This window comes from Microcaecilia unicolor, chromosome 7 (genome assembly GCF_901765095.1).
Source record: "Microcaecilia unicolor chromosome 7, aMicUni1.1, whole genome shotgun sequence".
Lineage (NCBI taxonomy): Eukaryota > Metazoa > Chordata > Amphibia > Gymnophiona > Siphonopidae > Microcaecilia > Microcaecilia unicolor.
Genome location: NC_044037.1, coordinates 97,707,417 through 97,731,109, shown reverse-complemented (window position 1 = coordinate 97,731,109; position 23,693 = coordinate 97,707,417). Strand labels below are relative to the sequence as shown.

Below are 23,693 nucleotides of genomic sequence, written 5' to 3'. Positions count from 1 at the left end.
GTGAAGAAATATTTTCTCCGATTTGTTTTAAATTTACTACACTGTAGTTTAATCGCATGCCCCCTAGTCCTAGTATTTTTGGAAAGCGTGAACAGACGCTTCACATCCACCTGTTCCACTCCACTCATTATTTTATATACCTCTATCATGTCTCCCCTCAGCCGTCTCTTCTCCAAGCTGTATAGCCCTAGCCTCCTTAGTCTTTCTTCTTAGGGAAGTCGTCCCATCCCTGCTATCATTTTAGTCGCCCTTCGCTGCACCTTTTCCAATTCTACTATATCTTTCTTGAGATGCGGCGACCAGAATTGAACACAATACTCAAGGTGCGGTCGCACCATGGAGCGATACAACGGCATTATAACATCCTCACACCTGTTTTCCATACCTTTCCTGATAATACCCAACATTCTATTCGCTTTCTTAGCCGCACCAGCACACTGAGCAGAAGGTTTCAGTGTGTTATCGACGACGACACCCAGATCCCTTTCTTGGTCCGTAACTCCTAACGTGGAACCTTGCATGACGTAGCTATAATTCGGGTTCTTTTTTCCCACATGCATCACCTTGCACTTGCTCACATTAAACATCATCTGCCATTTAGCCGCCCAGTCTCCCAGTCTCGTAAGGTCCTCTTGTAATTTTTCACAATCCTGTCGCGATTTAACGACTTTGAATAACTTTGTGTCATCAGCAAATTTAATTACCTCGCTAGTTACTCCCATCTCTAAATCATTTATAAATATATTAAAAAGCAGCGGTCCTAGCACGGACCCCTGAGGAACCCCACTAACTACCCTTCTCCATTGTGAATACTGCCCATTTAACCCCACTCTCTGTTTCCTATCCTTCAACCAGTTTTTAATCCACAATAGGACATTTCCTCCTATCCCATGACCCTCCAATTTCCTCTGTAGCCTTTCATGAGGTACCTTGTCAAACGCCTTTTGAAAATCCAGATACACAATATCAACCGACTCCCCTTTGTCCACATGTTTGTTCACTCCTTCAAAGAATTGAAGTAAATTGGTCAGGCAAGATTTCCCCACACAAAAGCCATGCTGACTTGGTCTCAGTAATCCATGTCCTCGGATGTGCTCTGTAATTTTGTTTTTGATAATAGCCTCTACCATTTTCCCCGGCACCGATGTCAGACTCACCGGTCTATAATTTCCCGGATCTCCCCTGGAGCCTTTTTTAAAAATGGGCGTTACATTGGCCACCCTCCAATCTTCCGGTACCACGCTCGATTTTAAGGATAAGTTGCATATCACTAGCAGTAGCTCCGCAAGCTCGTTTTTCAGTTCTATCAGTACTCTAGGATGAATACCATCCGGTCCAGGAGATTTGCTACTCTTCAGTTTGCCGAACTGCCCCATTACGTCCTCTAGGTTTACCGTGAAGTCAGTAAGTTTCTCAGACTCGTCCGCTTGAAATACCATTTCCGACACCGGTATCCCAGCTTCTCCTGCTCCTACCTCACAGGTGAGTGCAGGGGTGGTTGAAAAAAAAATATGGATATAGGTGCAGGGAGGGAGCAGCAAAAAGGTGGTTGCTGTGGGGCAGAAGGGACTGTTAAAAAAAAAAAAGTGACTATAGTAGGGGGAGGTGCTGTAAAAAAAAAAAGTGTCTGCTCTGGGGGAGGGGTTGTATAAAAAGGTGGCTGTAAAATAAAAAGTGACTGCTATGGGTGGAAGGAGGGCTATATATAAGGTGGGTGCTATATGTCTGTGTGTGTGGATGGAGGGAGGGAGGGAGGCTGTGAAAATATGGATGTGTACAGGGAGGGGGGGCTGTAATACTGGCTAAATTATAACTAATAAACTTGCAGAATTTGCAAATTTTGTGCAGTTTGTAGAATTTTGAATGTTTTTGCGCACAGTTCCAGCAGCTAAGTGATTGTAACAAAAAATCATCATCTTCAGATGGGTAGGTTTAGAATGCAGTTTCTTACCTTGAACAATATTTGTTCTCTTCCTTTTCTTGTTGATCTCACTTCCATTCTCAAAAGGCCCTTCTGATATCAGTGAGCAATTAGTGGTATTAAAATGTAACAGTTCACTGTTGTTTGCAGCACCAAAGGTCAACTGGTTAAGTCCTGTAAAATATAAGAGAAAGAGACATACATTTAAGTTATAAAATCCACCTTCAACTATACAAATGAAGAAGAGTCACAGCCTCTGATATCAAAGCTGATCCACAAAACGTTTTCTTTAGTGGCAATGCTGTCTTGCAGTCTTGATGTCCTTGGCTGATATCTTTTGAGTAGATACTTACGTAACACATATGTGTAATATAAGCAATGGAACACCCCATTTTACACTAAATGCAAGATAATATTTCAGTAGCAATAATACTCAACATTTTCAGATGCTTTCCCATTTCTAGTCTTTACTACTGTAGTGATTCTGCAGACATATCCAGGCTTCAGAAAATCTATGACCTACACACGTACACCACTTACACTGAACCAATCAGTACTAAATTCAGCTTTCTGAGTGAAAAGCACCAATCATGTGAAACTTGTAATGCTTAATGTATAAGGAGTATCATTCTTGCAACCATCTTTTTGTGAATCATATAATAAAAATGCTTTTTGTGAATCATATAAAATTGAATTCTACCCTCACACTTTGCAAAAAAAATAAAAAAGTAAAGAAATATTGCATTATATTAATAATTATTTTCCCCAAATCGTTGAATAAGAATCAAATGAAATTGTTTGTTAGTATACTTATAGTTACCAGAATACCATAGGGGTGCACTCAGCCTGTTCCTATGCTGTCCCACTTGCATGAACAGACTCCACATTTTGTGAAAGAAATCTGACATAAGTCTGTGCTTTATAATACAAACTTGCTTGCCGATGGGACTCATTTTCAAAGCACTTAGACTTACAAAGTACCACAGGTTACTGCATAACTTTGTAAGTCAAAGTGCTTTGAAAATAAGCCTCTATATATACTCAACTTGATTTGAATTATAAGGGGAAAATTAAGATAGCATTAATGTAAAAGAAAAAAGGCACATTTACAGTAAAACAGTATAAAATAAGAATACCATGTGGCTCAACAGTTGAAGAACCAGCACAATAGAAAATGAAAGCACTGTATTTTATTGTTAATCAGATGCAGGATATTTTCTAAACTAGACTTGCACATTCAAGTTTTCGGGATAACCTTACAATAAGATTAATCTGATGTAGATTTGTATACAGTTGAGGAAGTGTTCATGCATTTCATATATACTCATTAGGGTTATCCTGAAAACTTGACCAGTTAGGAGATCCTAGATAACTAGAATGTTAAAGACCATACCTGTGGAGGAGGAAGTGACGTCACGGTGCTGGCTGCCTAAGTCAATAGCTCTTGCACTACCCTACCTTTAAACCAGAATCCATCACCATCTGGTTCACAACCGGTTCTTTTCATCATCTGAGAAGCCCGGAAGCCATGAGTAAAGCTTCATCTTTGATTCGCAACGAAGGAGAGTATCACTCTGCCTGACAGTCTGGTAAGGGTCCTCATCACCACGTGTCGCCGGCTCCCATCTCTCCTTCCGACTCTGATTCTCAACCGTCTCAGGCAGAAGCGAGTGTTGTGCCTCCCCATTGGGGTATTTCACAAGAACTAGCCAAATGTTTAGATGGCATTCGTGCTGGGTCACTGTTTGACGATGATATCCTTGATTTTCTTTGCTACTTTGGCTCAGGAATATTCAGTCCTCTCAGATGAGGTCTATGCCTATACCCAGTTGCAGCATTTTCTTTCCTCTGCCGCGATTCGGGCTCAGGTATTCTGAGAAGACTCTTTTCTGGAAGATTTTTTTGTGAGGACTCCAGAGGGACGCAAGGCCTCATCTCATATTTGTATAAATGCCAGTGCAAGTGTGTGCATTCGCACTTGGTGCATCGTCCTCCTTGGCATCGGGAGCTGGGGATTACAATTGGGGATGAAGACTGGAATCTTTAAGATTCTCTTTAACAGTGAAACCTCAGTCGATAATTCATCCGAAAACTATCGACGAAAACCGAGGCAACAAGCAATTTTTCTTTTAAATTAATAAAAAAAGACTAGTGTATAGAATAAATGAACATGTAACATGGCATTTACCTTTCTGAAGACTCTTCTTGGTGTATGGAAGATGGAGAGAGAGGAGCAGAGATTATTGTTTGGAAGGGGGATCCCCCTCCATAAGGACACTTTCTGGGGGGGGCCACTTCCCTTCTTGTTCTTTTGCCACTAGGACCAGCTTCTGGGGGGGTAACTTCCCCTCTTGTTCTTTTGCCACTAGGACCAGCTTCAGAGTCTGTGGACCCATGCCGCACAAGAAACGTGTCCAAAGAGGTTTGTTTCTGTCGCCTCTTTAAGATTTGCCTAAAATGGGCCAACACATTATCATTGAACAAGTTGCAGACACGGCTTGCAACAGCTTTGTCTGGGTGATTTTTCTCCACAAACACCTGTACTTTACTCCACATGGAGAGGATGTCCTTAATCTCTGAAGAAGGCACATTCTCTACTGTTTCTTCCTCATTATCCGAAGCAACTTCTTCATCTGCCGTCTGTTGCACTTCTAGTTGAAGGTCTTGCAGCTCTTCAGTGGTGAGTTCTTCTCTGTGGTCATCCACCAACTCTTCCACATCCTCACCACTCACCTCCAAACCCATGGAATTACCTAAATGAACAATTGACTGCACAACATGTGTAGGGTCATCAGGTGAAGGATCTAACCCTTCTAAATCTCTCTCATGCACACATCCTGGCCATAATTTCTTCCATCCACAGTTTATCGTCCTGGATGTCACTCCCTTCCAAGCCTTATCTATGAGGCTGATGCAGTTGAGAATATTGAAATGTTTTTTCCAGAACTCTCTTAAGGACAATTCTGTATCTGATGTCACCTCAAAGCACCTTTGAAACAATGCTTTTGTGTACAGTTTCTTGAAATTGGAAATGACATTCTGGTCCATGGGCTGGATGAGTGGTGTGGTATTAGGGGACAAGAACTTCACAGTGATAAAACTGAACTGCTCCAACAGTGCATCTTCCAAACCTGGAGGATGTGCAGGAGCATTGTCCATTAACAGGAGGCACTTAAGGGGCAAATGATTTTCCTGGAGGTATTTTTTTCACACTCGGGCCAAACACTTCATTCATCCACTCAATGAAAATTGCCCTCGTGACCCATGCTTTCTTGTTTGCTTTCCACATCACACACAGTTTACTTTTGATCACATTGTTTCTGCTAAATACTCTAGGAGTTTCTGAATGGTACACCAGTAAGGGCTTCACTTCACTTTACAATCACCACTAGCATTACCACACAACAGAAGAGTAAGCCTATCTTTCATAGGCTTATGTCCTGGCAGTGCCGTTTCCTCCTGTGTAATGAACATTCTCTTTAGCATTTTCTTCCAAAACAGGCCAGTTTCATCCCAGTTGAAGACTTGTTGGGGGATGAATCCTTCAGCCTCTACGTAATCTTTGAATTCAGACACAAATTTTTCAGCACCAGACTTGTCCAAACTCGCAGCTTCTCCGTGCCTAGTAACACTGTGTATGCCAGTGCGCCTCTTGAATTTTTCGAACCAGCCTCTGCTGGCCTTAAAATCACTTCGTGAAGTAGCACTCATCCCGGGCATTTTCTTTATGAGATCGGCATACAGCAGTCTGGCCTTTTCACATATGATGGCCTCAGAAACAGAATCGCCATCTAACTGTTTTTGATTGATCCAAATTAATAACTGTTCCACATCTTCAATTGTTTGTGATCTGTTTTGTTATCACATTCACACCTTTTGTTACTTTTGCCTACTTTATTGCAATGATTGAACTTATCATGGATGGTGACTTCCCGTACATGCGGGCGATTTAAGCAATCTTAATGCCACTCTCGTATTTTTCAATGATTTCCTTCTTCAACTGAATTGTGTTCCTGTCCTTCTTCTTTGAAGGACTGCTGCCCATAGAAACTTTTTTGGGTCCCATGATGAGAGCAGGGACTTTGATACAGGCACTCAATCAGCAGCAGCAGTAGTGTGGCAAAACGACAAAATTTGGGTCCAAAAACCAGCAGGGACTTTGATACAGGCACTCAACCAGCTGTAGTAGTAGTGTGGCAAAACGACGAAATTTGGGTCCAAAAACCAGCAGGGACTTTGATACAGGCACTCAACCAGCAGCAGCAGTAGTGTGGCAAAACGACAAAATTTGGGTCCTTATTTTATTTATTTATTGCACTTGTATCCCACATTTTCCCACCTCTTTGCAGGCGCAATGTGGCTTATGTACCTGCAGGGACTTTGATACAGGCACTCAACCAGCAGCAGCAGTAGTGTGGCAAAACGACGAAATTTGGGTCCGAAAACAGCAGCAGTGTGATCCCACAACCTGAAACAACGCCCCAGAAGAATAACACGTGAAAACGCAAGATTGACACGTGGTCACGCCAACAAAATCTGAGGCGTTCGACGAAAACCGAGACGAAAGTTTCGTGAAAAAAATCGACGAAATCCGAAGTCAACGAAAACCGAGGTTTCACTGTAATGTATTGAAGCTGTCAATCTCTGTTCCTTTTAAGGAAACGCCGTTAAGGTATTGCATAGATGGTATCTTACTCCTGTACGTCTACATCATATGTTCCCAACTGTTTCTTCCCTTTGCTGGAGGGGATGTGGGCAGAGAGGTACAATGGGTCATATCTGATGGACCCGTGTTAAGGCCGGTGCGTATTGGAAGGCTATTCATTTTAAGCTATAGAGGTGGCTGGCTAAGCCTATTCCATGGTCTCCTAACTATTTTCTATTTCCAATGATGCCTCCGGGCCTTACCAAGTCTCAGGATTTGTTGGTAAAGAATGTCATGTCAGCCGCCACAGTGACTATGGCCGCACAATGGAAGACCCCTCTGTCCCCTCCTTAATTAAGTGGCTTAATAAACTATGGTATATTTTTATTTATTTATTTATTGCATTTGTATCCCACATTTTCCCACCTATTTGCGGGTTCATTGTGGCTTACAACACATTGTATTGATGGAAGTACAATCTGTTACAACATAATTATGGTTACATTATGAGGCGTTAAATTAAAACAAGTCCCTGTATGTTAAAGAGAATAAAACAATGGCAAAGAACAACAAAACAATAGAAGAACACCGGATCCTGATTGGGCAGCAGCGCAATAGCAAGAGATCGTTCGGGTATAATATTTTCTGTTTTTTACCTGTAGATTAGGTTTAAGCGTGTAAGATTGCGGGGGATAGAAGTACGGAAGAGGATGTATTGATGCATTGCTAACAGTGTGTGTGGACTTCATGTGTTTTGATCCTTTCGATATATTTTTTCAAAAAGATGGGTCTTAAGTAGTTTGCGGAATTCGGTTAATTCGTGGATCGTTTTCAGATTTCGTGGTAGTTTGTTCCAGAATTGTGTGCTCATATAAGAAAAGGTTGACGCGTGCAGCACTTTGTATTTTATGCCTTTGCAGTTAGGAAAGTGGAGGTTTAGGAAGGTTCGGGATGATCTTTTAGCGTTTCTGGGTGGTAGGTCTATTAAGTCAGACATGTAGGCTGGGGCTTCACCATGAATAATTTTGTGGACTAGTGTGCATACTTTAAAAGTGATGCGTTCCTTGAGTGGGAGCCAGTGTAGCTTCTCTCGTAAGGGTTTCACACTTTCGTATTTTGGTTTCCCGAAGAGGAGTCTGGCTGCTGTGTTCTGGGCTGTTTAGAGCTTCTTCAGTAATTGTTCCTTACAACCTGCGTATAGTGAGTTGCAGTAGTCCAGATGGCTGAGCACAAGTGATTGCACTAGGCTTCGAAGACGCATCTTGGGAAGAATGGTTTTATTCGTTTCAGTTTCCACATGCAGTAGAACATCTTTTTGGTTGTGTTGTTTGCGTGGGTTTCAAGTGTTAGGTGGCGGTCAGTAGTAACTCCAAGGATCTTTAAAGTTTCTGAGATTGGAAGATTTAGTTTTGGTGTGTTTATAGCGGTGAATTTATTCGTGTTGTATTGGGAGGTAAGTATCAGGCATTGAGTTTTTTCTGCATTCAGTTTCAATCGAAATGCATCAGCCCAGGTGTTCATGATGTGTAGGCTTTGGTTGATTTCATTGGAGATTTCTTTGATGCCTTGTTTGAAAGGTATGTATATAGTCACATCGTCAGCGTATATGTATGGGTTAAGGTTATGGTTTGATAGGTGTTTGGCCAAGGGTGTCATCATTAGGTTGAAGATAGTTTGTGAAATGGAGAAACTTTGAGCAATACATTGCCGAACCCAGGCTAAATGGGAAGCTATCTGAGAACCGTTCCTGTAGCACTGCTCGTTAGAGAGGATGGGTTTTCTTTGGCCTATCCAGAGCGTGGGGAGTTGCTCTAAATTAGGGTGGGTGGGAGGGGGAAGGTTTTTTTTTTTTTTTTGGGGGGGGGGGGGGAGATTTTGGGTATGGTTTTGAGAGGGATGAAGGAAGGCTCAAGGGAAGGGGGGGGGGGAAATCACTTTTAAAAAAGTTAGTATATGTTCTGTTGTGTTACAATTTTTGTTGAGAATACCTGCATTTTGTTACAGGACCAGCACATTCATATATTTGTATTATTTAGTAATATTTTGATATACGCTTTCTTGAATTTATATTCTTGATATGTTGTGTTTCTCAAAAAAAATATACATGTCTGTGATATGATGAGCTTAAATAAAACTTTCAAAAGACTGAACATTTTATAAATATCTGTAGAGTGCTACAAACAATTAGTATAGGACCTACAAAATATATGTCTCTGCTGTGCATTTCTTAAGTAAAACACCGGAAACCAACCATTCTACTCCACAGTGGGGAAGTTTCACTTTGTCACAAATATTTCATGATAGGTATGTTAGTAAAAGGTTAAACCAAGCTTTGAGTCAACTACTTTATTTTTAGTACGTACTTATAGAACTTTGTAGGTCTAAGTGCTTTGAAAATAAGCCTCACTGTGTCACAGGAGTAATGTATCAAGTTATTAAAATAAACTCCTACAAGACTAGAAGAAAGAAAATATAACATCACCATGAACAAAAAGAGACTAGAGTGTTCTCGTACAGTCGCAGCTCCACACATGCTCAGAAAAGCCTTATTAGCCTTTCCAGCAGCTTTAGAAAGGGAAAATTAGATTCTTACCTTGGTAATTTTCTTTTAGTCACAGCAGATGGATCCATTAACTGATGGGTTGTATCCGCCTACCAGCAAGTGGAGATAGAAAACACTGAAGAACCACAGTGACCCTTGGACAGCTAGCCCCAACTGCCTTCAGTATTTGAAATTTCCAAAGCAGAGTGAATAAGAAAGGTAATATCGGATCTATGGACGGATAGCATCCAAGATGGCGACAGTGTGATTTGTATCGGCGGGTGTACCTGCTCTTCTTGCCCTAACGATCTCCGCTGAAAGCGTCTTACCCGTCCTTGTGATGGGAAAGAGAAGGGGTAAAGTCAGGGAAGTTCCCTCGGTCCCTGGCGGGACACCGCAGCTTTTGCAGACGACGCTGGAGCAGTTTGCAGTAGTACCCGGCTCGGAGAAGGCTTTTGCTCTTGCTGCTGGAGCCAACGCATCGACGTCGGCCGACAGTATAAACGGGGCTTCCTTAAGCCCTGTGGTACGTGCAGCGCCCCCTCAACCAGGAAGAGAGAGTTTCCAGGCAAGTCCTGCAACTTCAACCCCATGCGGACAATGGAGTGTTCAGGGAGGGAACTTGCTGGTAACTGGGACAAACGCTGGTAGTTTGAGTGGACAAGAGACAATATCGGCTCATACAACAATGTCTGGAACTGTGAGTATCTTGGAACAAGCTACAAAATCACCTCTTCCAGGTATTATAATGGGGAAAATTGAAAAACCGGCTGTAGTGACATTAGAGTCACTTTGGGACCTGAACTCTACAACCTTTTCTGCATTACAAACGTCAATATCAAAAAATACTGAGACAATTAAAGTCTTGGCAGAGTCAGCATTAGCACAGATACAAATTAATGAAACCCAAGCTGCTGAGATAAAAGTTCTCTCTGAAAAACTGGGGAAAATGGAGTTGGTGGAACAAACTTTGATTAAAGAAAAGAACTTTGCCTTGAGGCGCATGGAGTTTCTGGAAAACCAATCTAAACGACTTAATTTACGATGTATAAACTGTCCTAGATCACCATTGATTTCACCAGTCCAAATGGTAAAGAAATACCTAGTTGATATTCTGGGAATGCCTGACAATTCATTGCCGCCAATTACACGTGCTTTTTACCTACAAGTTACTGGTAAAACAACAGATAATATGAATTCTCAGGGTGCAATGAATTTGACAGGCTTCCTAGAATCATCACTAGAAGTGATTACACAAAGAACTACTTTGCTAGCTACATTTGCATTGGAGATGGATAGGAATGCTGTGCTAAAATTATCTTTGAGTCATTTAGATTCTATGTTTATGGGTTCAAAAATAAGAGTGTTTCCAGACTTATCAAGGGAAACGCAACAGAGACGTAAAATGTTCCTTTCTTTGCCACCCAGAGTTATTGCTCTGGGGGCTAATTTCCTTTTGAAGTTTCCTTGTATTTGTAGAATAATATTTCAGACAAAACAATATCAGTTTTTTGATCCCAAACAATTGGAAAATTTCCTAGTAAGCAGAGAGGATATTTCTGTGCGAGTTTAGGACCATAATGTAACACTGTATGGCAGCTTTGAGTTAACCCTCCAGGCACGATACAAGTCTTGATTTAATAATGGAACATTTGTTTCTTTTTTTTTTTTTTCCTTTTCTTAAATCTTGGATTGTTTACCTAAATTATGTGGTCGATAGAAAGAATTGATTTGTGGGGTTTCCTTTTTCTCCTTTGTTATATATAATAGTGAATGTTTTGTGTAATATCATTTTAAAATGAATATTACATAAGTACATAAGTACATAAGTAGTGCCATACTGGGAAAGACCAAAGGTCCATCTAGCCCAGCATCCTGTCACCGACAGTGGCCAATCCAGGTCAAGGGCACCTGGCACGCTCCCCAAACGTAAAAACATTCCAGACAAGTTATACCTAAAAATGAGGAATTTTTCCAGTCCATTTAATAGCGGTCTATGGACTTGTCCTTTAGGAATCTATCTAACCCCTTTTTAAACTCCGTCAAGCTAACCGCCCGTACCACGTTCTCCGGCAATGAATTCCAGAGTCTAATTACACGTTGGGTGAAGAAAAATTTTCTCCGATTCGTTTTAAATTTACCACACTGTAGCTTCAACTCATGCCCTCTAGTCCTAGTATTTTTGGATAGCGTGAACAGTCGCTTCATATCCACCCGATCCATTCCACTCATTATTTTATACACTTCTATCATATCTCCCCTCAGCCGTCTCTTCTCCAAGCTGAAAAGCCCTAGCCTTCTCAGCCTCTCTTCGTAGGAAAGTCGTCCCATCCCCACTATCATTTTCGTCGCCCTTCGCTGTACCTTTTCCAATTCTACTATATCTTTTTTGAGATACGGAGACCAGTACTGAACACAATACTCCAGGTGCGGTCGCACCATGGAGCGATACAACGGCATTATAACATCCGCACACCTGGACTCCATACCCTTCTTAATAACACCCAACATTCTATTCGCTTTCCTAGCCGCAGCAGCACACTGAGCAGAAGGTTTCAGCGTATCATCGACGACGACACCCAGATCCCTTTCTTGATCCGTAACTCCTAACGCGGAACCTTGCAAGACGTAGCTATAATTCGGGTTCCTCTTACCCACATGCATCACTTTGCACTTGTCAACATATTATTGATTTGTTTAAAAATGTAATAAAGATTAAAAAAAAAAAAAAGAAAGAAAGGTAACATCATATAAACGTTCCTCACAGCGAACAAATGCCCCAGAACCGGAACAATAATCATACAAAGGAGGGACGATCTCAACCTCCTGTAATAGAACATCATGTAGAAATTCTGAGAACTGGTTTCCAACTTCTCCCAATGAGATATATATCTGCATGAAAGATCTGAACAAAAAATAAAATCAGACAGGGAGGGATCATGGATTCATCTCCTGCGACTAAAGGAAAGAAAATTACAAAGGTAAGAACCTAATTTTCCCTTCCTTGTCATCATCAGCAGATGAATCCATTAACTGATGGAATGTACCAAAACACTCCCTACTTGGGGGGGGGGGGGAGAGGGGGAACAGGCCACTCCGCGAGCAAGCACCTGTGCACCAAAAATCGCACCCTGCTTCGCTGCTACATCCAGCCTGTAATGTCGGACAAACGAGAGCTGAGAAGCCCAAGTAGCCGCACTACAGATCTCTTGAAGAGAGAGTGCACCCGTTTCAGCCCACGAGGAGGAAACTGCTCTTGTGGAATGCGCCTTAAACGCTTCAGGCGGAGACCGGCCTGAAAGCAGATACACAGAAAAGGCCACCAAAAAAACTGTCTTGAGAGTCACATCCTTCTCAGATGCTCGCTTAAGCGGCTCAAAAGGCAAACACTGGAGAGCCTTCAACACCAGCCCCAGGTTCCAGGCCGGACAAGGCAACCGCACGGGAGGGTGGAGCCGAAGCGCCCCTCTGAGAAATCGGGCATTGTCCGGATGAGCAGCAAGGGACAAGCCAGAGACTTTCCCTCGGTAGCATGCCAACGCTGCCACTTGCACCCGAAGGGAATAGTAAGCCATCCTGCAAAAAGTCCAGGGCTAGCGAGACCGTAGCCTGCGCGGGTGTGACCTCTTTCGGGTCACACCACTCCTCAAACTTACGCCATATCCGAGCATAGGCTGCGGAAGTAGACCACTTGCGGGCCTGCAAGAGAGTGGAGACGTCCATGTTAGAGTAACCCTTATCTCTCAATTGCGCCCTCTCAAGAGCCAGGCCATAAGACCAAATCGGCAGGGATCCTCCATAGTCACCGGGCCTTGAACCAACAGGTTCGGAACCCAAGGCAAAGGAAGAGGAGCCTCCACCAGCATCCAGCAGAGATCCGCATACCATGGACGCCTTGGCCAATCTGGAGCAATGAGAATCACCAAGCCTCGGTCTAGTTGAATCCACAGAAGGACTCGCCCTATCAAGGGCCAAGGAGGTAACACGTACAAAAGGCCCGGGGGCCAGGGTTGAGCCAGCGAAACCAACCCCGCCAAGAGAGGATCTCTCCTTTTGCTAAAAAAGCGTGGAACTTTGGCGTTTGTACTTGACGCCATAAGATCCATTCCGGGAGTCCCCCATTTGGCACAAATCTGAAGAAAAACTTCTTCTGCCAGTTCCCATTCTGCCGGGTCGATTTGATGCTTGCTGAGAAAATCGGCTTGCACGTTGCTCTGACCTGCTATGTGAGCTGCTGACAAAAGCTGCAGGTGGAGCTCGGCCCAGTGGCAAATCTGAGCGGCCTCCGCGTCCAGGGTCCTGCACTGAGTGCCGCCCTGACGATTGATGTAGGCCACCGCTGTTGTATTGTCTGACAGAACCCGGACAGCAAGCCCCTTCAGAGTCTTGTGGAAGACCATAAGAGCCTGGAATATCGCTCTCAGTTCCAAGCGATTGATGGACCACCCTGCTTCCACGGGTGTCCACTGACCCTGAGCATAGCTTCCCTGGCAATGCGCTCCACAGCCCAAAAGACTGGCATCCATTATCACCAGGCACCAAGAAGGAAGCGTGAGCAGCATCCCTCGTCGCAGCATCCTGTCGGAGAGCCACCAATCCATACTGTGCCGAGCTGCAGGGAGCCAAGTGAGTCTGCGTTGATATCCCTGGGAAATCGGAGACCATTGATGGAGCAGGGCAATCTGCAGTGGTCTCATATGCGCTCTCGCCCAGGGAACCACCTCCAAGGTGGCCGTCATCGACCCCAGCAGCTGGACAAAGTCCCAAGTTCGAGGGCGAGGCATCCGAAGGAGCAGACGGAACTGATTCTGAAGCTTGCACCTCCTGTGGTCGGGGAGAAAGACAAACCCCGAGGCCGTGTCGAACCAGACCCCCAAATATTTGAGAGACTGCGAGGGGGGTCAGGTGACTTTAGGGTATATTGACCACCCAGCCTAGAGTCTGCAGGACTTGAACCACTCTGGCTGTGACACGATGACTGTCGTCTGCCGAATCCGCTCTGATGAGCCAGTCGTCGAGATAAGGGTGAACTCTGATACCCTCTCGCCTGAGATAGGCAGCTACCACCACCTTGGAAAAGGTACGGGGAGCTGTGGCTAGGCCTAAAGGCAGGACCCGAAACTAAAAATGCTGGCCCAACTCCGCAAACTGGAGGAACCGCTGGTGCGGGGGCCAAATAGGAATGTGCAAGTAAGCTTCCTTGAGGTCCAGAGACGTTCAAAGTGACCCCTCCCTCTACTGGGAGAGTGGTCTTTTTTGTCACAGCCGTGACTAAGGCGTCCACTTTAGGCATCCCAAAAAGGGCCAAGTGGACCTCACTCAGAGGGTAAAGCTGACCCATAGCCCTGGCCACTTTCAAAGGCCCATCGGGGTCAGACCATTGAGCTGAAATAAGCTCCTGGATGGAGTCATGTAGAGGAAAGGCCCGCGTAGGCTTCTTAGTATTCACTATCCTAAGATTAAACAGAGGAGGCCTCGCCTTCAGCAGGATCATCAATCAAGAGGGCCTGCAAGGCGTCAGTAATGAGAGCTGGCAGCTCGTCGCGGTGGAAAATCCGAACCGCATTGGGATCATCCAAATCCAGTGGCATACAGGCACCCTCTTCTGGATAATCCGTCCCTGAGGGCCTACCAGATCCCTCAGACTTCCCACAGCCTGACCACGTGGGGGGGGGGGGGGGGGGGGGGGGGGGGAATGATATGCGCCACTTCCACACGGGGAATTTACCCGTCTATGTTTAGCGCGTTTCCAACACTCGGGGGAAGAAATAACATCTGAAGCCATCCCCGGGGCATCGACACCCTGAGGGAACCCAGGATGCAACGTAGTGTCAGACACCTGCGGCAGAGCTCTATTCAGCATGAAGGCCTTCTACATCAGAGGCACAAACTCAGGGGAGAAAAACTCACCCTGGCCCTCTGTCCCCGAATTAGGTGAAACAGAGGTTGGAGCTCCTCTGGCAGCCTCAAAACGAGGCGTCCTCCTGCACTTAGACTCCTCCGCCATCGCGGGGGTCGAGGCATGCGGCGCTTCCAAAATGGCGCCCACTGCTCCATCGAGTGGGAAGAATCATCGCTCGCCATGCTCATACTAGCTCGAGCATCTAAGGAGCACATACTGCAAAGCCCCGCTGCTGACCTGCGCTTATCACAGCGGGAGCAGCGTTTAACTCCTTCAGAGGCCATCGCCCGACTGGACGGAAATATAGCAATAAAATGGTGGCTTCACGCCAAAACTTACCCCTTTCGGAACGCTGTCCGCGGGAATCTCCTTGGAGGAGCTGGGCACCACTCTCACCTCTGAAGACCGAGTCAACGAGCTCCGGTCAAGCTGCACTGAACCAGAATCTCTGGAGAAAGCATCAGAACAGCCACGCAGTAAAAGCGCGCTCTTTTTTTTTTTTTTTTTAAACGCTGTGAGGAAAGTTGGAGGCAGGGAAAGGGCGAACCTTTCTTCATAGGGAAGTCGTCCCATCCCCGCTATCATTTTTGTCGCCTTTCGTTGCACCTTTTCCAGTTCTACTATATCTTTCTTGAGATGCGGCGACCAGAATTGAACACAATACTCAAGGTGCGGTCGAACCATGGAGCGATACAACGGCATTATAACATCTTCACACCTGTTCTCCATACCTTTCTTAATAATAGCCAACATTCTATTCGCTCTCCTAGCCGCAGCAGCACACTGAGCAGAAGGTTTCAGCGTATTATCAACGAGGACCCCTGGATCCCTTTCTTGGTTCGTAACTCCTAACGTGGAACCTTGCATGACGTAGCTATAATTCAGGTTCTTTTTTCCCACATGCATCACCTTGCGTTTGTTCACATTAAACATCATTTGCCATTTAGCATCACCTTGCGTTTGTTCACATTAAACATCATTTGCCATTTAGCCGCCCAGTCTCCCAGTCTCGTAAGATCCTTCTGTAGTTTTTCACAATCCTCTTGCGAGTTAACGACTTTGAATAACTTTGTGTCATCAGCAAATTTAATTATCTCGCTAGTTACTCCCATCTCTAAATCATTTATAAATAAATTAAAAAGCAGCGGTCCTAGCACTGACCCCTGAGGAACCCCACTAACTACCCTTCTCCATTGTGAATACTGCCCATTTAACCCCACTCTCTGTTTCCTATCCTTCAACCAGTTTTTAATCCACAACAGGACATTTCCTCCTATCCCATGACCCTCCAATTTCCTCTGTAGCCTTTCATGAGGTACCTTGTCAAACGTCTTTTGAAAATCCAGATACACAATATCAACCGGCTCCCCTTTGTCCACATGTCTGTTTACTCCTTCAAAGAATTGAAGTAAACTGGTCAGGAAAGATTTCCCCACACTAAAGCCGTGCTGACTTGGTCTCAGTAATCCATGTCCTTGGATGTGCTCTGTAATTTTGTTTTTAATAATAGCCTCTACCATTTTCCATGGCATCGACGTTAGACTCACTGGTCTATAATTTCCCGGATCTCCCCTGGAACCTTTTTTTTTAAATCGGCGTTACATTGGCCACCCTCCATTTTCAGTTCTATCAGTACTCTAGGATGAATACCATCCGGTCCAGGAGATCTGCTACTCTTCAGTTTGCTGAACTGCCCCATTACGTCCTCCAGATTTACTGTGAATTCAGTACGTTTCTCTGACTCGTCCGCTTGAAATACCATTTCTGACACCGGTAGCCCACCCAAATCTTCCTCTGTGAAGACCGAAGCAAAGAATTCATTCAATCTCTCCGCTACGTCTTCCAATTGGCAAGATGGCGGCCTGATCGGACGCTTAGACGGGAGCTCTGCCGGAAATCGCGATTAATCCACCGAGGATCATGAACAGAGCTGCCCGGTTGCTCACGAGGAGGAGGAATATCTCCTCTAGACGGGATTGCAGCCCCGTAGTCCCGGGAGTGACGAGAGAGAACCTCTAATTGAAATCTGGGGAACTCCAGAGCCAAGCGGAGTCCATTCGCTAAGACCTTGACTTGTCCGAGAGCCACGCTCTGACCTCCCCCACTGCCCCAGTGGCCTCAGCCTCACCGACCCAGGAGCCCTCGCACCGCCGTCACGCCCCCCAACAGGAATTGCCCGGGAATCGAGTCACAGCGGAGCGAGGAGAGAGCCCGCCAGGAACCTACCGACGGCTCGTGTGGCCCGCCTCGGCTTGGCGCCCCTGTCCATCGACCCGTCCACGCGGACGCGACCTGCCTGCGTGGCGGCGCCTGAAGCGCCCGACCGGGAGACTCCATCGCCGGCCAGCACCACTCGTCCAGGTTTAAACGCACCACCGTTTAAACCTCAACGGAGCTCCAGGTCCAGACGGCGAGCTGGGTGATTTGTTTTCTGCCACAGATCGTCCCAGTCCGTCTCCTCTGTCTTTTCCTGCGTGTTCCGGTCCTGCCGCTCAGCTCTTCTCTGCTCCAGCCCACCTAGTCCAGTCCTGTTGTGTTTCAGCCCTGCTGCCCAACTCTCCTCTGCCCAATCTTGTTCCAGTCCGCCTGTTCCGGCCAGCTCCAGCTCGCTCCGGTCCTGCCACCCAGCTCGCCCTGCCGCAGTCCGTCGGATCCAGCTTCTCCCTGTTTGTTCCAGCTACCTGATCCTGCCTCTCCCCACTTGTTCCAGCGACCTGCTCCAGTCCTGCCGCCCAGCTCGCCCAGCCGCAGTCCGCCAGATCCAGCTTCTCCCTGTTTGTTCCAGCTACCTGCTCCTGCCTTTCCCTGCTTGTTCCAGCTACCTGCTCCAGTCCTGCCGCCCAGCTCGCCCAGCCGCAGTCTGTCAGATCCAGCTTCTCCCTGTTTGTTCCAGCTACCTGCCTCTCCCTACTTGTTCCAGCTACCCGCTCCAGCTTACCGCAGTCCGTCGAATCCAGCCTCTCCCTGCTTGTTCCAGCCGCAGTCCGCCCGATCCAGCCGGATCCAGCTTCTCCCTGCTTATACCAGCCATCCACTCCAGCTTGTCCCAACCAGCCTACTACCTGCTCCAGCCTACTGCAGTCCGTCGGATCCAGCTTCTCCCTGCTTGTTCCAGCCATCTACTCCAGCTTGTTCCAACCCGCCTACTACCTGCTCCAGCCTACTGCAGTCCGTAGGATCCAGCTTCTCCCTGCTTGTTCCAGCCGTAGTCCATCGGATCCAGCTTCTCCCTGTTTGTTCCAGCCGTAGTCCGTAGTCCGTCGGATCCAGCTTCTCCCTGTTTGTTCCAGCCGTAGTCCGTTTGATCCAGCTTCTCCCTGTTCCAGCCATCTGCTCCAGCCTGTTCCAGCCCGCCTGACCCAGCTCATTCAGCTCATCCCAGTCCATCTGCACCAGCCTGTTCCAGTCCGCCTCCTCCAGCCCGCCTGACCCAGCTCATCCAGCTCGTCCCAGTCCATCTGCACCAGCCTGTTCCAGTCCGCCTGATCCAGCTCCTCCCTGATCCAGCTTGTTCCTGTCCACCTGATCCAGCCTCTCCCTGCCTGTTCCAGCTTGTTCCAGATACCTGCTCCGGCTTGTTCCAGCTACCTGCTCCAGCTTGTCCCAGTCCGTCGGTGGACAGTCATCTGTTTCATTGACTCAAGTCGCTACCTAAAATTCTACTGCTCTCTATCATGTTGGAATTCTACTACCTACTTGCTATTTAAATTCTGCTATATTGTAGACTTTGAGACTTAAACTGCACCTCACCACAAATCCTCATTTTATTTGCTTTATTAATTGCCGCTTTTCAATCTGTAATATTGCTAGCATTTAGGCTTAGCTGCATCTTACTGTAATCTACTTTAATTTTTGATTGAACTGCTTTAATGCTAATGTTTAAATCCTCAAGTTGTTACCTCGACTTCTGATGCATATTGTACACCTACTTTAACTGTTGACTGAATTCCTTTACTCTATCCCAACTGCTGATTGAATTCCTCCAGACACTATCACTCCCTACGCCTTAGCTGTTGCCTGCTGTCCCAGTCCTAGCCTTCCTGCCTTCCTCCTCTACTCCTATCACCTTTATCCGCATCCAACTTAGCCCTATATATGGCCCCTATACACATCCTCTTCATCGCCCTGTCCCTTCCTAACATCTTCCTCCCTCCCCCTCCACTGTCTACCTCAGGAACTCATTGTCCACCCTTGTCCCCTCCCATCCACTCCCCAGCTCTCCTGCCCCCCTCATCATTCCTAGCTCTCAACCTTCTACACTTCCTCCCCACCATTAACCCATCCCCATTCCTCCTTAACACATCCCGTCTTCATCATCTTCGTCGACCCTCCTCCCCCACCCTCCTCCGCACTCTCTTACTCCTTCTCCTATTTTCCGCAGGGGACATCAATCCCAATCCAGGTCCCCCTCACCTCTCCTCTCCATATCCACGTAACCGGTCCCAGAATGCCTCCAATCTCATCCCTATTCCCCTTCTCCCCCCCCCCCCCCCCCCCGCTTCCCTCCCCTTCTCGTGTGCCCTATGGAATGCCCACTCAGTATGCAACAAACTCTCCTTCACCCACGATTTATTCATCTCCCGTTCCCTTCAACTGCTTGCTTTAACTGAAGCCTGGATGACCCCTAACAACACTGCCTCAATCGCAGCCCTATGCCATGGAGGATATCTTTTCTCCCATACTCCCCGCCCAGATGCACGCGGTGGAGGCGTTGGGTTTCTTCTCTCACCCTCCTGTAGTTTCCAACCCCTCCTCCTGCCACAGTCTCACTGCTTCTCATCCTTAGAAACTCATGCCATCCGGCTATTCTACCCGACTCCACTCAGAGTTGCAGTCATCTACCGCCCCTGATAAGCCCCTCTCTTCATTCCTTGCTGACTTCGACGCTTGGCTCACCGTCTTTCTTGATCCCTCATCTCCATCCCTCATTCTTGGTGATTTTAATATTCACGTTGACAACCCATCCAACTCCTACGCTTCTAAATTCCTCTCTCTGACATCCTCCTTTAACCTCCAACTATGCTCTACCATCCCTACTCACCGTAATGGCCATTGTCTTGACCTCGTTCTCTTCTCTTCCTGCTCACCTTCCAACTTCTGCATCTCAGTCCTTCCAATCTCAGATCATCACCTAATCACCCTGAAAACTTCACCACCCTCCCCCTCAACCTCGCCCAACTATAACCACTGCCTTCAGGAATCTCCAAGCTGTCGACCCCCCTACCCATCCTCTCACATCTCCAATCTCTTCCCTTCCATCTCATCTTCTGAATCTGTCAACACGGCTGTCTCTACCTACAATGAAATTCTCTCCACTGCCCTGGACACCCTAGCACCTTCTGTCTCTCGCCCCACTAAGCGCATTAATCCTCAGCCCTGGTTAACCCCTTGCATCCGTCACCTTCGCTCCTGCTCCCGATCTGCTGAACGACTCTGGAGGAAATCTCGCACCCTGCCAGACTTCACCCATTACAAATTCATGCTTTCCTCCTTCCAGTCCTCCCTATTCCTTGCCAAACAGGAATATTACTCTCAACTAACCAATTCTCTTGGCTCCAACCCTCGTCGCCTCTTTGCCACCCTCAACTCCCTACTTAAAGTGCCCTCCGCTCCCACCCCCCCCCCTTCACTCTCTCCTCAAACACTAGCTGATTACTTCCACGATAAAGTGCAGAAGATAAACCTTGAATTCACTTCCAAGCCTTCTCCTCCCTGTGACTTCTTAACCCACTCCCTCAACCAACCCAACCTGGCCTCCTTCTCCTCCTTCCCTGAGATCACCAAAGAGGACACTGCTCACCTTCTTTCTTCCTCTGTGCACCACCTGTTCCTCTGATCCCATTCCCACCAACCTGCTTAACAACATCTCTCCTACAGTTATCCCCTCAATCTGTCACATCATCAACCTCTCTCTCTCCACTGCTACTGTCCCTGACACCTTCAAGCATGCTGTAGTCACACCACTTCTCAAAAAACCTTCACTTGACCCCACCTGTCCCTCCAACTACCGCCCCATCTCTCTTCTACCCTTCCTCTCCAAATTACTTGAATGCGCTGTCCACAGCCGCTGCCTCGATTTCCTCTCCTCTCAGGCCGTCCTCCATACGCTTTAATCTGGCTTTCGCCCACTACACTCGACAGAAACAGCACTCTCTAAAGTCTGCAATGACCTGTTCCTTGCCAAATCCAAAGGTCACTATTCCATCCTCATCCTCCTCGACCTATCGGCCGCCTTTGACACCGTTAATCATAATTTACTTCTTGACACACTGTCCTCATTCGGGTTCCAGGGCTCCGTCCTCTCCTGGTTCTCTTCGTACCTTTCCCAACGCACCTTCAGAGTATTTTCTAATGGCTCTTCTTCCACCCCCATCCCGCTCTCTGTTGGGGTTCCTCAAGGATCTGTCCTTGGACCGCTTCTTTTCTCGATCTACACCTCTTCCCTGGGCTCGCTGATCTCATCACATGGTTTCCAGTACCATCTCTATGCTGATGACACTCAGCTTTATCTCTCCACTCCCGACATCACAGTCGAAACTCAGGCCGAAACTTTGGCCTCTCTGACATCGCTGCCTGGATGTCCAACCGGCATCTGAAACTGAACATGGCAAAGACCGAGCTCCTTGTCTTTCCACCCAAACCCTCTTCTCCTCTTCCCCCACTTTCCGTCTCTGTTGACAACGCCCTCATCCTCCCCATCTCTTCAGCCCGCAATCTCGGAGTCATCTTCGACTCCTCCCTCTCCTTCTCTGCCCATATCCAGCAGACAGCTAAAACCTGTCGCTTCTTCCTCTTTAATATTAGCAAAATTCGCCCATTCCTCTCTGAACAGACCACCCGAACCCTCGTCCACTCGCTCGTTACCTCTCGTCTTGACTATTGCAACCTTCTTCTCACTGGCCTCCCGCTTAGCCATCTATCCCCTTCAATCTGTTCAAAATTCCGCCGCACGTCTTATCTACCGCGTGAATCGATACTCTCATATCACCCCTCTCCTCAAGTCGCTTCACTGGCTCCCGATCCGCTACCGTATACAGTTCAAGCTTCTCCTATTGACCTTCAAGTGCACTCAATCTGCAGCCCCCCTTTACCTCTCTACCCTCCTCTCCCCGTATGTTCCCACCCGTAACCTCCGCTCTCAGGACAAATCACTACTATCTGTACCCTTCTCTACCACCGCTAACTCCAGACTCCACCCCTTCTGCCTCGCATCACCTTATGCCTGGAACAGACTTCCCGAGCCCATATGCCATGCGCCCTCCCTGCCCATCTTCAAGTCCTTACTCAAAGCCCATCTCTTCTCCCTTGCTTTTGGGGCCTAACCACCTTCCCCATTCATGTCACCTCCACTGACTATATAGTTTATAACCTTTAGATTGTAAGCTACCTACATTGACTACCTAAGTTGTAAGTTACCTACACTGACTACATAGTTTGTAACCTTTAGATTGTAAGCTCTCTTGAGCAGGGACTGTCCTTCCCCATGCTAAACTTGTACAGCGCTGCGTAACCCTAGCAGCGCTATAGAAATGCTAAATAGTAGTAGTAGTGGTCATCCAGCGGCCTAACCGATTCTCTTGCTGGCTTCCTGCTTTTAATATACTGAAAAAATTTTTTACTATGTATTTTTGCCTCTAATGCTATCTTTTTTTCGTACTCCCTCTTGGCCTTCTTTATCTGTGCCTTGCATTTGCTTTGACACTCCTTATGTTGCTTCTTGTTATTTTCAGACGGTTCCTTCTTCCATTTTCTGAAGGCGTTTCTTTTAGCCCTAATAGCTTCCTTCACCTCACTTTTCAACCACGCCAGCTGCCTTTTGGACTTCTGTCTTTCTTTTGTAATTCGCGGAATATGTTTGGCCTGGGCCTCTAGGATGGTACTTTTGAACAGCATCCATGCCTGTTGTACAGTTTTTACCCTCTCAGTTGCCCCTCTAAGTTTTTTTTTTTTACTGTTCTTCTCATTCTATCACAGTCTCCTTTTTTAAAGTTAAATGCTAACTTATTTGACTTCCTATGTATAGTTACTTCAATGTTGATATCAAAACCGATCATATTATGATCACTGTTATCAAGCGGCCCCAGTACCATAACGTCCCTCACTAGATCATGCACTCCACTAAGGACCAAGTCTAGAATTTTTCCTTCTCTCATCTGCTCCTGCACCAGCTGCGCCATAAAGCTGTCCTTGATTTCATCAAGGAATTGTACGTCTCTAGCGTGTCCCGATGTTACATTTACCCAGTCTATATTTGGATAATTAAGTCACCCATTATTATCGCATTGCCCATTTTGTTTGTATCTCTGATTTCTTTTATCATTTCTGCGTCTACCTGCTAATCCTGGCGAGGCGGACAGTAGTACACTCCTATCACCGTCCTTTTCCCCTTTATACATGGAATTTCAATTTTATAAAAATCCTGAAAAACTTTTCAAGGGTTTAAAAATTAGTGTATATCCTGATGTATCGAAGGAAACACAGGTGCGCCGGAAAAGATTTCTTCAGAAGAAGCAAGAAACGATTCAACTGGGAGCAACTTTCTTTTTAAAATTTCCATGCAAATGTCTAGTCACCTACCAGTCCGAAAAATTTGTGTTTCATGATCCATCCCAACTTGAGACATTTATTACATCTAGAAGGACAGTTGGAATAGTTACTCCAACTAGTAATAATGTTTGAAATT

The 23,693-nt window shown here is 46.3% G+C and overlaps 1 protein-coding gene across 3 annotated transcripts in view; it reads right to left on the bottom strand.

Annotated features, from left to right (window-relative positions):
- Positions 1–23,693, bottom strand: part of ENOX2 (ecto-NOX disulfide-thiol exchanger 2) — a 363,942-nt gene that overhangs the window by 324,029 nt on the left and 16,220 nt on the right. For all 3 annotated transcript variants that reach the window (XM_030209544.1, XM_030209543.1, XM_030209545.1), the window contains exon 2: positions 1,952–2,095. In XM_030209544.1, coding sequence (XP_030065404.1) covers positions 1,952–2,095 — 144 coding nt within the window. The remainder of the gene's footprint in view (positions 1–1,951; positions 2,096–23,693) is intronic.